The sequence below is a fragment of the Sitodiplosis mosellana genome, unplaced genomic scaffold (assembly GCF_009176505.1).
Source record: "Sitodiplosis mosellana isolate CC-2019 unplaced genomic scaffold, AAFC_SMos_1.0 Smas_scaffold_6226, whole genome shotgun sequence".
Classification (NCBI taxonomy): domain Eukaryota; kingdom Metazoa; phylum Arthropoda; class Insecta; order Diptera; family Cecidomyiidae; genus Sitodiplosis; species Sitodiplosis mosellana.
Window position 1 is genome coordinate 10,659,292 of NW_022601467.1, and position 14,727 is coordinate 10,674,018.

The following is a 14,727-nucleotide window of genomic DNA, read 5'->3' on the forward strand; positions in this document are numbered from 1 at the left end:
TTTGTTTTTTCCATTCACATATGTGTTTGTACATTCATTAACGCCTAACGTATTTAGAAAGCTGATGATGGAGTTTTGTAGCTGTAGCCATCGTTGTCGTTGTAGCTAGCGGCTGGCTCTGGTTGGAATGACTGATTGGAAAGAAAGAAAATGTTGTTAATGACTTATAGTGTGCAAGATTCAAGATCAATGATATTCAACACTCACAGCTGGGGCAGCAATTGGTTGGCTCAATTGAGCAGAGAATTGTTGTGGTGGCAAATAGTTTTGGGTTGGTGCGGAGATTGGTTGGCTCAACTCAGCGCTGAAGCTTGGAGCGGAGTAGCTTGGAGCTGGGGCAGAGTAGCTTGGACCTGGAGCGGAGTAGCTTGGAGCTGGAGCAAAAAGGGGAGCTGGGGCTGGGGCTGAGAATTGCTGAGGTGGCAAGTAGCTTTGTGTTGGTGCAGAGATTGGTTGGCTCAATTCAGCGCTGAAGCTTGGAGCGGAGTAGCTTGGAGCTGGGGCGGAGTAGCTTGGACCTGGAGCGGAGTAGCTTTGAGCTGGAGCGGAGTAGCTTGGACCTGGAGCGGAGTAGCTTTGAACTGGAGCGGAGTAGCTTTGAGCTGGAGCGGAGTAGCTTGGAGCTGGGGCAAAAACGGGAGCTGGGGCTGGGGCAGAGAATTGCTGAGGTGGCAAGTAGCTTTGTGTTGGTGCAGAGATTGGTTGGCTCAATTGAGCGGAGAAGCTTGGTGCAGCATCGAACGATGGTTGTGGTTGATTTGGATAGTTGTATCCCAAGTGTGCAACATCAGCGCTGACAGCAGCAACGATAGCCAAAACTACGAAGAATTTCTGAAAACCACGTAAAAAATAAAAATTTGATTAGATCCATTTTCACTCACAAAAGCACTGTAGTTATTCTCATTATTATAGGCACGCTTCATTCACTTTCATACTCAGGCTTTTTGTCTGATATGAAAGAAAGAATTTCGATTTATTGAACAAACAAATTTCACTAATTGACAAAATAACTCTGTTAAATTTATAATTTGGCTTATTTGTCTCGCTAGAAGAAACGCTCACCATTTTTGCAAAAATGTTTTTGTTTGTCTCTTTCCAAGCACTTCACTTGAGCTGATGATGTGTTCGAATGATTTGACCGGTGACTCGCACCACCTTTTATACAAAAAAATATTCGAATGCGGCACCGAAAATTGTATCTAAAGCGAAACCGGTCCACCTATCTATCATCAAACCATCATTCATCTTGTTTGGCTGTTATTTCGATAAATGAAACAGATGACAAACCATAAAAAAATAGGTTTGGAGCACATTCCGAAAATTATGCGGATTTTCTTGAGCGATGGCGATATCATTATCGTTGACTTTGAATTTTGACATTACAAATTCACATATATGTCCCACCCGCTTGCCCCAATTTCTCGCCAATTTCTGTAAAACGTTAAAACCTAACAAATGATTTTGTGTTGTAACTTTATGGAAATGCGCATTTTTTATGAATATATTTTTCGAATAAAATAATCGAAATGAATCAAAATGGCCCAAAGATGAACGAAAATGGAAATTGACGATACCTTGAAATGCCTGAAAATTTAATGAAGATCAAAGAAACAAAAAAAACGGATTGATTTAATTTTAGAGGATATTCCTAGTATATTGTTATAACTTTTATTGATTTACTGTTCAGTGTCGGGGCACTTCCCAGTTCCAAAAAAAAAAATCAAGTTTGATGCGATTTTAATACATATAACTATAATATTCATATTTTTTTCCTTTGGTTATTTCTTTCCATCAATTCAGCTCACTTTCAACAGGTTTCGATGCGGATTTTTACATAAATTTGCGATCGTTTTGGCAAAAGTTTGCATAAAGTGAACAGATCGCATTTGGCCAAAATTGGCAATAGACCAAGATTATCTCAAGATTTTACGATCTTTCTTTTCATTAATGCAGCCGTAATGCATTTCGTCGACATTTCCATTTCGGAATATGGTTTCTATTGCATCACCAATATTAATTTACCATATAACGGTAATTTTAATTGATCCTGACTTTTTCTTTTTTTTAAATATTAACTATGTGCAGATTTATATCGTTCGCTTAAAATAAAATTTGGTTTATCTATCGCTTGCATTTTTCGCATTCATCAATGCATATACATTCACTCATCCAATGAGCCGGTCGCTTCGACTCACTATTGATGTTTCTTCATCAAAATTTATCGCACTAAATGCCAATTTATGGAATGAAACCAAAATTTAATTGATTTAATGTTTAATTTGGCAGCAGAATGAAATCATTTTTTAACGTGAAATATAGCCAAAAAAATCTAAACTGATTGCGAAATAGAAGATACAGTACGCCCCCGCAAATTAGAAACCCGAGAATTAGAAAACCTCAGAAATTAGAAATGAATTTCAGGTTTGAAAATTTGTATGGAAAATTTCTAATTTCCGGGGTTCATTTCTAATTTACGGGGTTTCCGAATCATTTAATTCAAGACAAAGGGAAATTTACTTCATTTTTAATGAAAAAACGTGATGAAAGTCTTTTCCATTTCGTTGAATAGCTATATTAGCAGATCAGCTTGAGATTTTCGACGTTTACCATGAAGTTGAAAATTAAGTCACGAAGTAATCTGTTCAATATTGTCTGCGTCAATCATCAATCATTATGCTAACGTTTTCTGTTTACTATCGTAAGATAGGTCATCATTTATTTCGGTTTGTTCCGAGGAGTAGTTTATCCAGTAACTAACAGACTTACTATATATTTATAATCACTATAATAACTGCTTATAAGCATGTATTTACACACAATACTTGATTGAACAGTGTTCAATATATTGTTTTCAATTAAGCAAATCATTCCCCCTATCAGTTTTTCATTTGATACACCGTTTTTGGATGAAATAGAAAAAACCTCAGAAATTAGAAAACTCCGCAAATTGGAAATGGTCTCGGGACATTTCATTTCTAATTTGCGGGGGCGTACTGTAGTACCAAATTGGTAAATATGTGATTCCTATTAAAGCATAATGTAGCCACTGTGTTGATGTTGATTACGCTATTCTGCTGAACAAAATGGAAAAAATGGGTAGCATCATACTTAAATCATAGATCAATGAGGGTTAAAATGGCCAATAGAACATCTAGGAGAACATAAAATGAACACATGTGTCCCAGCTGGTAGAATCTACCATAATAGAATCTGTCTTGTTTCTATATTTATATCAATGATCTATCATCTATCATCAGTATTTGGTAAACACTGTAGAGTCCTCTTATTTGCGGACGATAGCAAACTGATTATGAAAATCAGCAACAATAACAAACGATGCGCAGAAATTCCATGAAGAATTCAACAAACTGAATGAAATAAAAATGAAATTAAGCTCAAAGTGTAAAAAAAAATTAATGAATATAGTACTATCCTCACATTAAGCAGAAAATAAAATTAATTGACTCAATATTGATGACAATGGGCTTTTTATACAGTTGGATGTAGATTTGACGTCGATAGCCTGTTCTTATTGTTTAATTCATTCAAAAATAGTGTTGTTCGGTATTGTAATACGGTATCCATTTACGACCAATAGTAGAGAATTTATCGAGGGCGTTTACAATCTATTGTGATGATGGTGCTCAAAAATGGTCTAATACGAATAATAATTATATGGTGATTAGGTGACTATTGTGAGAGATGTCTTGACTTGAAACTTGGCACAATCTGTAACTCATATACATTTTCTTGTTGTGTATTCATCTATGCTATAGTAAATGGCAAGTTAAAGTCACAATATTCAAATGTGAAATTTTTATGGGATACAAACAGGTCAACTAGAAACACGAAATTGATTAAAATTAAGGACTTTATGCATAACTAGTCTTTTTGGACAAAAGTTAGGCATTTGAATGACAGCAAAATACAATATATAAATTGCAATGAAAGAATCAATTACATCAAAGCAATTAGAAATCGAGAATTATCGTAACAACAATGGTTTGTATTAGATTAATCATGTAATAAATAAGTAAATAAACAATAGCAAAATGTAGCCACTGTGTGAAATGAACACAAAGATTGCAAAGATTGCTTTGTTCTTGTTTATTGACAAACTTTAAGCTGCATTGATATGCATTAACAAAAGCACATATCGCTATTGATATTGCTATTATGCCTAAATTCGTGAAGAATTCGTCAATATATTCGACAATTACTGCTTCATTTAAGAGGTGAATCATTTTTGGTTGCGAAAAAAAATCGAATTCCTTGTTTACATGATCGACACCCTTGTGGAACATCATTGATTACTAGTTAGCCGTCAAGTTTGAGACTTCTTTTTACTGTTTTTTTTTTTTTAACATACTGTATTTGGAATTTTAAACGAAATTTGCCGGTTCAGTCAGTTAAATGGATGAACTATGACTGTCCAAGTGTCTGATGATTCAAATTCTAATCATGATATAAAAATCAAATTAGTAAACTGTTGCAATCACTACTCGCTCATGAATTTTATGGAGCAAATTAGTCAAAAAAAAAATGTCGAATCAAACCGGCGTAGTGACCTAAAGTAATCGAACTACGAAAATCTGGACCAATTCCATTTTTTACTGAAAAAAATAAAATAAAAATAAAACCTCAAATCGAAAGAATTAGTTCATAGTTTGTGGTAAATAAAACGCAAACAAATTGAATTTCATATATTATACAGCTTTATTTATGTATTTTCTTATCATTTTATCACGTACTATGACGATTAACCACAATGAAATTAAACGCTTCAACACTTAAAATATGCAAATGCATATTACACTTACATTTGGATTAACCATACTGCTAATCCAAAACAAAAACACATCAGAATAATTTCGAATCGGGGATAGTAAGGGAATTCTATAGCTATATATCGCCAATAGATGCGTGCTTGAACATTATCGAACATCACATGTTGAATTTTCTCGCAACAAACAAATTGAATCGATCCGAATCGAATCAAATCGAATCCATTCGTCTGTATCAAGCTAATCTAGCAACTGTTACGGTGTGATGGTGTGGACGGGTGTGTGACAATGATGAATGCTAAGCTAATTATGTATGTTCCATTTAAAATTAATTGTAATAAATTAAGATAAATATAGTTCGGGTCTTCGCTTTTGTCAAAATAAACAATCTTAAATATTACATCGACGAAATCATACTATCACTTGTTAGAATCGTGTTTGTGTGGTTTGTTGTATCCAATCCAAGTAGTGAGAAACTTTAACATAAACACCTGGGACGTTCACTTGGCCGCAGCCAATACCCCATGAAACAACGCCAACCAATTGCCAAGCGCCGTTTCGTTCGCAAACCATTGGACCGCCGCCATCACCTTTGCAAGCATCTTTGCCTTCTTCACCGCCAGCGCAAATGAAACCTGGATTCAATTGATATGTGTAACCGAGACGTGTATTACGCAATTGTTGTTCACATTGTTGATGTCCAATGATTGGGACATCGACTTCCTTCAAAATGTTCTGGTATTTGCCAAAGTCACCGAATGCATCTTTGCCTATTTAAGAGAAGAAGAAAAATCAAACACATAGCCAATTAGTTAAATTCACAGAAAAATGAACTTAGTTCTTTTGTTCAAATGACAATATTCTTACCCCATCCAGTGGTCCAGCATCGTTGACCAGAGAAATCGGAGTAACGGTCTGGCAAACAAGCGGGACTGATGTGTGGATTGTTTTGGAAATCAACGGGAACAGCTAATTTCAAAATGGCCAAATCATTGTCGAGTGTACCGGCATAATATTCAGGGTGAACATGAACTGATTGCACATCACGTTCAATGTATGGGAAGAATTCAACATCGTGGTTAACATCCCATTCGCCGAGACGCACACGAAGATCAAAGCCCGAGTAACTGCATTGAAAAAAGTGGAAAAAACCATGAAAATTAATTTTCAATTTCCAAATCAAGAAGATGAATTTAAAGAAAACTTACGTTTTAACGCAGTGAGCAGCTGTAAGAATGTTACTGCCATCGATCAAAGTACCTCCGCATACGTAGACCGATTCTTTAGGATCCTTCTTCAAAATGGCCACTTGCCATGGATATTCACCGAATTCACTGTCGCCATCCACGTACACTGGATTCTTGATACGACCGGTAATTCCGTTGGTATTTCTGCGACCACATTGTCCTGGCTGAGCAAATGATGGTTGACGAACTGGTCGACGGCAACAAACTTGTTGTGGTCCACATTGTTGAGGAATTGAATTGAATGATTGACGCTAAAATGCGCAAAAATTTATTCACAAAGAGAAAACAAAAACCAACAAATTAAAACTGTCTTTTTTGTTGCTAAGATTGAACAATTAACAGTGTTTTGAAATATCGAAATTGTGTGTAAATTAAAAGCTAATCAAATAAAGCAAGCGAATGTTGTGAATAGCAAAGAGTTTTGTGCATGAAAAAGGTAGAGGGAGAGAGAGAATAATAAATGTAAAAAAAAACTGAAATGTTTATCGAAAGCATAACCTGTGATGTGTTTTGTGTATGTTGATCGTTTTGAATGTCCGTATGGGGCGCACGTTTCGTATGCATTTTTGTTTATGACGTGTTTGTTTGTATGTGTGTTTGTGTGTGTGTGTGAAATGTCCGTTAAACGTTGTGTCAATGCAATGTCGTTCCTACTACTTGTTTTTCTTTCTTTTTTTTTCAATGATCTACCTGATTTTCTACCTGTATTATATTTTACCTTTTCGAGACGATTGGATTTTGGAGCGATTGTTTCTTTATTTGTTTCGATGTCGCTATTAGCGTTTCGTTTTCGTCGATTTTTGGGGAACGAAACACTTTGTGTAGCCGTACCTTGTTTTTGATTATTTTGCCCAAATTTCGCTTGTGCAATATTTTGTGATTGATATTGTTGTTGCTGCTGTTGTTGTTGGGCGAAATTTTGATTGTAATTGGCATAATTGTCTGCATAGGTTGCCTGACCAATGGCCGAAACATTTGCACTTCGGCCATAGTAAGTGTTTGGTTCGAATGTCGTTGCAAGACTTGAATCGATATTGTTTGTGCTGTGATAGGAATCGGGATAGTAGCCAGGGCTGCTAAATCCATAGTCATTCGCATATCCGGATGGATAGTATTCACCGGGACCACTTGTGAAACCGGGACCACTTGTGAAATGATGTGGTGGATGCTCAAAGTGTGGCCCGCTTTCGAAATGATGTGGAGGTCCTTCGAAATGCGATGGTGCCGTTTCATAGTGATGCGGATGATAGGATGGAGCTGGGTAATGAGTATGCGTATGGTAATGTTGATTGAACGATGACGCACCTCCGCCACCGAAACCGCCGAACTTTTTCTGTTTGAACAGGGCGCCCACTTTGTTGATAATATTTTCATTTGGCGTCACATGCAAATTCACCAATGGCTTGAATGTCTTTTCACCGTATTCGTTCTTCGCAAATTGGAATGATACCAACGGATTGACGTTAACTAAGCCAAGATTCAAACCATTCGGACTGATCGATCCAAAGTATGGATTTTGAGCTGGATAACCACCATTGATTGCGTTAAACGGATAGGCACCGGTTGGATATGGCAATCCAAATGAGACGCCAAATTGTGGTTCGACTTTTTTCTTCGTTAAACCAACGCCAACACCCCCAAGTCCACCAACGCCAATGCCAGCTGCTGAGCCACCAAGACCACCAAGACCAAACAGTCGCTAAAACGACGAAACCACATTACTTGGAGTTTTTGAATTTGTTTTGGATTTTTGAGTGAGTATTTAAGTTGCCCGCGTGTATTGCATAAATCAATGATAAAACAACCGAACAACCGGGAAATTCATGGAAAAATGAGCAAAGTAAATTCGATTAAATCGAAAATTGTTTGTTTTTTTGTTTCTAAACTGACAACGTGCGGTTATGTATATTATATACTGGATGCTACGAACGAAGAATGATCAGTGAAAAAATGCGATTACATACATACAATACATTTACTTAAGAACTGAGCGCAAAGAAACCGATAAGTGTTGCTTTTATCTATCCATACCAGCATGAGAAATGTGGATTTTAATTTGTTTTAAGAACGACATACAGAATTTTTGTTTTTTTGTTATTTAATTGGATTTGGGTTTTTAATGAATCGAAGATGGGCACAAATAAGGAGAAAAGTGGTTTTTATTGGATGTGGAAATGATTGCTGATTTTGTTTGTAGTTGTTTTTGTTGTTGCTGTCCTTGTTGGTTGACGCGATTTGTGGTTTGGCAGCGCAAATTTTACTTTCGAACGAAAAATAATAATCGATAATGTGCAGCATTGAAATATGGCGATTATTACGTACGAATTATACATAGTACATTCCGTGTGCTAAGCGATTTCAAATATAAATTTCTATATAAGAAAAATATAAAAACAGTTGGACTTTTGTTGGCTTTGGCATTGAATTGAACACAATTGAACACAAACACTGCGTTGATACGATGTTGAATATTTTCCCCATACCATCTCTCTTTTTTTTGTTCCATTTCGTTTGTCAACGCTCCAAATGAAGGAATAGGGGTTTTTTTTTCTTTCTTTTCAAAAACGAATCAACATGTCTACAACATCGCGCTATGTCTACAGTGAAAATGGATTAGTTGCTTTCAAGTGCCATTTTGAAAAAGATAGAAGGAGAAGCAATGAAAAAAAGAGAATTGTGTGCGGTTATTTTGTTGCATGCATTTTACTCATAATTTGTATGCCATGGAGGCTCACAAGCACAAATGCTTTTCCAGTGAAATAGATGTGTATATAGTTGAAAACCACCCGTTTGGAACAGTTAAAAAAAAATAAGAATACAAAAGCTCTTTTCCAACCAAACTACTAGAATATGTGTGTTAATCCATGCATTTGAAGAAGATGATGAAATGAAATGATTTCGTGCAAATTAGACATTGACCAAAATAAAATGTGTTGAAATACTTACAGCTTCACCGTCAGCTTTTTGCAATTCATCCGATTTCTGTCCGGCAACTTCACGTTTGGACACTTTTTTCACATCTTGTTTGGTTGTTTCGATTTCAACGGGTGTGTCGTCATCAGCTTCTTCATCGATGCTTGGTTCATTGGCTTCTTTTGGCACACGTTTCACGGTTGAATTTGACGTTGAGTTCGATTCTTCTGAGTAGGCTTCGATATCTGAGCCCAAATTACGTGGATCAAGTGGCAAAATCAAGTCACCTTTGCGACCCAAAATATCACGAGCTGGACACTGGTCGTATGGTACGCAAACACAATCAAAGTTATCTTGACGAGCCGATTCTTGGTAGTTTGAGCCAGCGCTGTAAATACCGCCATACGAAGATCCACCACCGTTGCCATATGAATTGAGTGAGTTGATGCCGCTACCACCCTTCAGAGCTTTCTTGTAGTAGTCTGGGTTGGATGAATGGAATGAACCACCACCGCCACCGAGCGAGTTAACACTTCCAAAGCCGGATGTGCCGAATCCAGATGCACCTGGACCTGAGCCATCATAGTTGCCAACACTTTCAAAAATTGGTTTACTTCCGCCGCCATATTGACCTGATGGATTAATGCCATTGAAACCGGATTGTTGTCCCTTGAATCCAGATTGATAGTTCGATGACAACGAGTTGAAACCGCCATTACCAGCTAATCCTCCGTGATATTCACCTTTTGGAAGAAGAAAAGCATTAGAAAAATTCTTTTCCAATACAAAAAAAAAATCATTCAAAAACTATCTAGTACCTGTAACTAACGGAGCTGATGGGACAGGAACTGGAATTGGATTGTTGACGATAACAGCTGGTGCTTTGGCACTGTCGTGTTGATCAAGGTGATGGTAATGATGATGAATATTAACCGAATTTGATGCGCTGCCGGTGATTCCGTCGTTGACTGCTGATTTAACTGGCACATGATGATCGCTATCCAATCCTAAAGCATGGAACTCTTCATTGGTAAGGATGTGTTCTCCGTTGTGTGAGTCGAATTTGTATGGTGGCGAATCGATGATTGGACCTGGCGGTTTGGAATGATACACGGGACTAGAGAAACCTGACGATGGTGATGAACCAATGAATTGTGGTGGTGAACTGTAAATGGGTCCATAGCCAACTTTGCGTGGTGGTCCAAATGTTTGTGGTTGCTTGACAAAGACTGGTGGCATTGGGCGTGGTGCTCCGTAAATAATTTTGGTTGGTGGTTTATTGAAGCCGCCATTTGGTGGTCCGCCACGGTATGGTCCATTTGATCCAATATGATAGGCACCGTTTGGTGGTGGTTGAGCATAGATCAATTCTCCTGGGCGCAAGAATGCATTTTTATGACCGATATCACTGCCACTGGCACCTTCACCTAGGCCATCGCATTGCATCAAACCCAATGTGCAGAGTTTGTCTTTGATAAGATTGCGTGCCTGTGAATCGTCACCCTTTTGAAGTGCATCCTGTACGGTTGGATCGCTGTAAACTTCATCGAAACCGTCCAAATTGCGACCTTGTCGATTTGATGCCAAAATTGATTCGATCAAATCATCAGCCGTATAGGGGGCCGTATCATTTTGACTATACTGTTGTTGTTGCTGCTGATGCTGCTGCTGCTGACTATACTGATTGTAGTTTTCATTCCCGCCGTTCGCTTCAATGTGATACTGGTGATTTACTTGGCTCGCTTGTTCCGAGTTCGTTGACCACGAAAATAATCGGGCCTGATCATCGACTGCATAGACCGCAGTCGTGGCCAATAAAAATACCCACACGGTATTCATAATCGGATTTGTATTATCTGTGGTTGTGGATGTAGCTATGGAAAAATCTGCAGAATTAACAAAAGAAAACAGACAAAAACACTTTAGACACAATTTTCAACCATAATGGCACTGGAAAAGAATATGCAAATAACCGTATGCGATAAAGAAAATGCAAAATATATTGTGTGCTCGGCTCGAAATCAACATTTTCATACACATATTGAATAAAATTGGTATTCGCATGATGTAATGCAACAGCGATTTAATATAGTTGTAGTTTTTTTTAAATTTATCACATCTACAGTGAACGAAAAGAAAATACAAACGAAAAAAAGCACACACACACACACACACCGAAGAAAAAAAAGAAAGTTCCTACTCTTTTTGCATCATTGAAAAGTAAAAGTAAAATGCACTTTAAAACTGTATTTCCACAAGAATATCACGATATAATTGAATTATATCAGTCATGGAGATCTCATCTGAACTCGTATGCAGTGTGGGTTGCGATTTGCAATTTGTTGTTGTTGTTGCCATTCAATTTTAGTTGGTTTCATTTGACCGAATTTCAAGTGATCATCTTATCATCGTAATGCCATTCAAATCAAAATTAGATGCAACCACCACCTACAATTTCGAATTGATCCCAAAGCTGCTGCTACCGACAATGACGACGATGGTCGTTTTGCAAAAAAAAACAACAACCTTTTTTCGCGTTTTCACTTTTTGTGCTCATTTCAATTCATTTGCAAAAAAAACGGTTAAAAATGGAGAGAAAAAAAAGTTTAAGACAAAAACAGACTGTAATTGCCATTTGTAACAGCTAAATTTGCAATTTCCTTTGCTGGAAGCCAAAACGCAAAATCGTTTGTATTGCAAAAGTGTTGTGCTGTGGCCACATTAAAGAGTGATCACATGAAAAATAAAACTGAATTTGGTACAAAATACAACGTGCAACGAGGGAGTGAGAGAGAGTGAAGCGAGAAACAAAAATTGTGACACAACAAATTCATTACGGTGTTTATTGTGTTGTAGTTTCTAATTATCTAATGGCCGGGGTAATAAAACGTCGAGTCAGTCTAAAAATAGCCAGAGTGCACATTAGCCAAATGGATGGACAACTTCCCGAAAGTGGAAAACGTTGTATTTTTATCACACACACACACACACCACAATTAGCGGCCTGATGCTTATTTTTCCATTGTTTTATTTTTATTCGGTTGTTTTTTTTTGGGTGAATGTGCTCGTGCCTGAGAAAGAAATACAAAAGGTGAAGAAGAAAACAAAAAAAAACGACTAAAAATGAAAGTAAAAGTGTGGGGCTGCATCACGATGCCGTCATCTTGATGCAAATAATAAATTCATGCAAGAAAGATCGGTTGGTGGAAATATGTCACACAAGCATGATGATGACGCATACTTTTAATCCCAATTATGTATATGTGCAGTTTTCGTTTTCTGTCAGTTTGCTCCATGAATAACAATGGCAGCAAAGGAAAAATAAAGCGACAACGAAATGACATCATAATCAGCAATCACTCAAGATAATTCGACATGGCAGAATACAGACATTGATATGATTGACACGGTAAATGGAAGTATTCATCATCATCTCGCTCAGCATCCCGAGCATTAACGTGACAAATGGAACCGAAGCGAAAAAGATCTCTTGCGAAAAGTGGTATCTCTTTTGTTGATTATCGCTTATGCCTCTTCTGGTGTTTTTACTGTTGTTTTTGTCGTCTTTGTCGACAATCGAGTGCATATGGCATCGGGCGGAAACAAGAGAAAGTGATTTGGTTGAGGTCTTTGTTTCACTGAGATCAGATTCAATGTTGAATAGGTTAGTTATGCCACAGCGAGTCGCACGTCTCACGAGTATGTGTAAACAAAACTCGCGCTATGGGTAAACACGTGTGCGAATGAAGAAATCGTGCGAACAACAAAATGCACGAATGAAATGCACGACGGAAACACAGAAAACGACTCGAGAACACTCGGTTCATTTCTTTTCCAAGGCTAGCCAGAGAGAAACACAACGAAATCATTATATGCCGCTATGATCATCATCATAATTGTTGGTTGGAGTTGATCATCCGAAACCATATGATAAACACACAGCTAGGTGTTAATTTATTTTTGCCCATCCTTTTATGTAACACACACTCGAAAATGTCATAATCGTTCGACTATCAAAACATAAACAAAAAACCAACGATTGCTTATTATGCAAGCGCGCGCTTTAAACGCGCACCGAATTAGAAATGAAAGAAATGGACAACGAATTGGAAATATTTTCGAAGCAAAATGGAAATGATTTAAATATCAGACAGTATTCACGTTAGACAATCAATCGGCTTCAGCAAATCAAAGCGATGATGACTAATTCGATTTTTGCTATCGTTTGATTGACCATTGAATAATATTGTTTTGATGGAAGGATAAATGTCGTTTTTTGTTTGAATAAATTTCGGATAAATGTTAAGCGCCACAGTATTTACTGAGCCGAAATTTCTGAACGGAGCAGACAATTTTCCGTGAACTCAGATGGAAAATGGTTTTTCACTTAGGATTTGTGTTTTCTTACATATATTCAACTCAATTAAAATGGCAAAGCTTGGATCATTGATAAATGATTCGATTGAACCTAAAGTGCACACTGTACGAACAAAACACTCTATGATTTTTGAATTTGATTCACTCACGAGAAAATTGATTGAAAAAAAAACAAACAAACAAACAAAAATCGTATTCTCACCGAACAGAACCAAAAATTGCTTTTTTTCGTTTGGAAAAAAAAATTCCGTCGTCTATTTACTTCCGTGAAAATGTGTAAAAAAGTCAACTGTCTTTTTGTCTAAGAGATATCCAACTGGCCGGGTATCTCACAAGAGACTGTATGTAAAACTACTGGCTGTACGTGCATTTATAGATTCCCACCCAAAACAAAACCAAAAAATCACAAAAAATGATCTTCAGCTGGAGGAACGAAAAAAGTAACAAAGAGAGACAAGACGAAAACATAAAAGTGTGCTTCATTTCACTGAAATTCACTGTTTTTGCATCTCTTCTTTGTCATCTTTGCCCCGTTGTTTGTGGCTGTTTTGCTCTCTTTCACGTGCACGTATTTTTGGACTGTGTGCGCGCCAGCGCGCACGCCCGTTTTTGTTTCTTAATTCACAGACGGCGACATAAACGGCGCGTAAAAAACACTTTCACTATCTTCGATCGTTGTTATTTTTTTTCTCTTCGTTTTTCATTTTGCTCTTGTGATGATGACGATGATTATTACAGTGGTGCTGTTGTTTCTTTGATCTTTGTTTCTTGATTGTGTAGTTACAAATTCAAATTTCATAGAGCCATGATCTTAGTGCCTGCACTATATTCGATGAATGCATTGTACTACTATATATCCAATACGTACCAATTGATTTCCGCTATACTAAGTCAATTGTTTGCTGCAACGTTAGATAAATCCACCGCAAAAATGTAGAAAACCTATTGTTTCACGTGTAAGACTTATAATCGACTGATATCAACCGAATTGACAACGGTTGGTTTTATACAATTTCGATATTGTGTGTATTTATCGCGGCGCAGAATGGCCAACGCTCTCAGAATGTGGCCCTACCATTTTTTTCACTCACACATTGCTTGTGGCTCGTTGCTCGTTGTACGCGCGTATGTGCTTTTTTCAAACTGTACCAGATTTTTGTGGGTTTTCCAACGTCTGTAAGGTTACACAATTTTGTTCGATTGACGTTTACGCTGCACATACTCACGATGCTCTCTCGCTCTCTGTGTGTGAGCGCCAGTGGTTTTGTTTCGTTTCGTTTCGATTCATTTGCGATTTCGGTTTCGACGATCCAAAGGAGAGACAAGAAAAAGTCTGTCAATGTCGGTGGAATAACCAGTCAAATATTGCCCAACCGTAAAAAGGTTTCGTTTAAATCATACATACA

General features: G+C 37.3%; 2 protein-coding genes across 5 annotated transcripts; both read right to left on the reverse strand.

Annotated features, from left to right (window-relative positions):
• On the reverse strand, window positions 1-1,113 carry LOC129577897 (uncharacterized). Its single transcript, XM_055465725.1, has 3 exons — window positions 1,063-1,113; window positions 208-831; window positions 1-131 (listed from the first exon to the last, which is right to left on the reverse strand). The coding sequence occupies exons 1-3, from the start codon at window positions 1,063-1,065 to the stop codon at window positions 54-56; spliced, it is 705 nt and encodes a 234-aa protein (XP_055321700.1). The 5' UTR covers window positions 1,066-1,113; the 3' UTR covers window positions 1-53.
• A 3,579-nt stretch (window positions 1,114-4,692) lies between these two features.
• Window positions 4,693-14,194, reverse strand: LOC129577895 (uncharacterized). 4 transcript variants are annotated; one of them, XM_055465724.1, is made up of 6 exons: window positions 14,190-14,194; window positions 9,763-10,830; window positions 8,978-9,687; window positions 5,993-6,282; window positions 5,652-5,911; window positions 4,693-5,554 (listed from the first exon to the last, which is right to left on the reverse strand). In XM_055465724.1, the coding sequence occupies exons 2-6, from the start codon at window positions 10,781-10,783 to the stop codon at window positions 5,211-5,213; spliced, it is 2,625 nt and encodes an 874-aa protein (XP_055321699.1). In that variant the 5' UTR covers window positions 10,784-10,830; window positions 14,190-14,194; the 3' UTR covers window positions 4,693-5,210. The 4 variants fall into 4 exon arrangements, with proteins under 4 accessions (XP_055321699.1, XP_055321698.1, XP_055321697.1 ...); XM_055465723.1 differs by lacking the exon at window positions 14,190-14,194 and adding an exon at window positions 13,524-13,674; XM_055465722.1 differs by lacking the exon at window positions 14,190-14,194 and adding an exon at window positions 10,981-11,018.
• Window positions 14,195-14,727: the final 533 nt, after the last annotated feature.

Bases quoted from the DNA above. Each gene is read 5' to 3' on its own strand.
- LOC129577897 (XM_055465725.1), bottom strand. The intron at 132-207 runs GTGAGTGTTGAA...CTTTCCAATCAG, and splicing joins AACCAATTGCTGCCCCAGCT to TCATTCCAACCAGAGCCAGC.
- LOC129577895 (XM_055465721.1), bottom strand. From the start codon at position 11,008: ATGCGAATACCAATTTTATTCAATATGTGTATGAAAATGTTGATTTCG. The intron at 6,283-8,977 runs GTAAGTATTTCA...TGCGCATTTTAG, and splicing joins AAAAAGCTGACGGTGAAGCT to CGTCAATCATTCAATTCAAT. The intron at 5,555-5,651 runs GTAAGAATATTG...TCTCTTAAATAG, and splicing joins ATGCTGGACCACTGGATGGG to GCAAAGATGCATTCGGTGAC.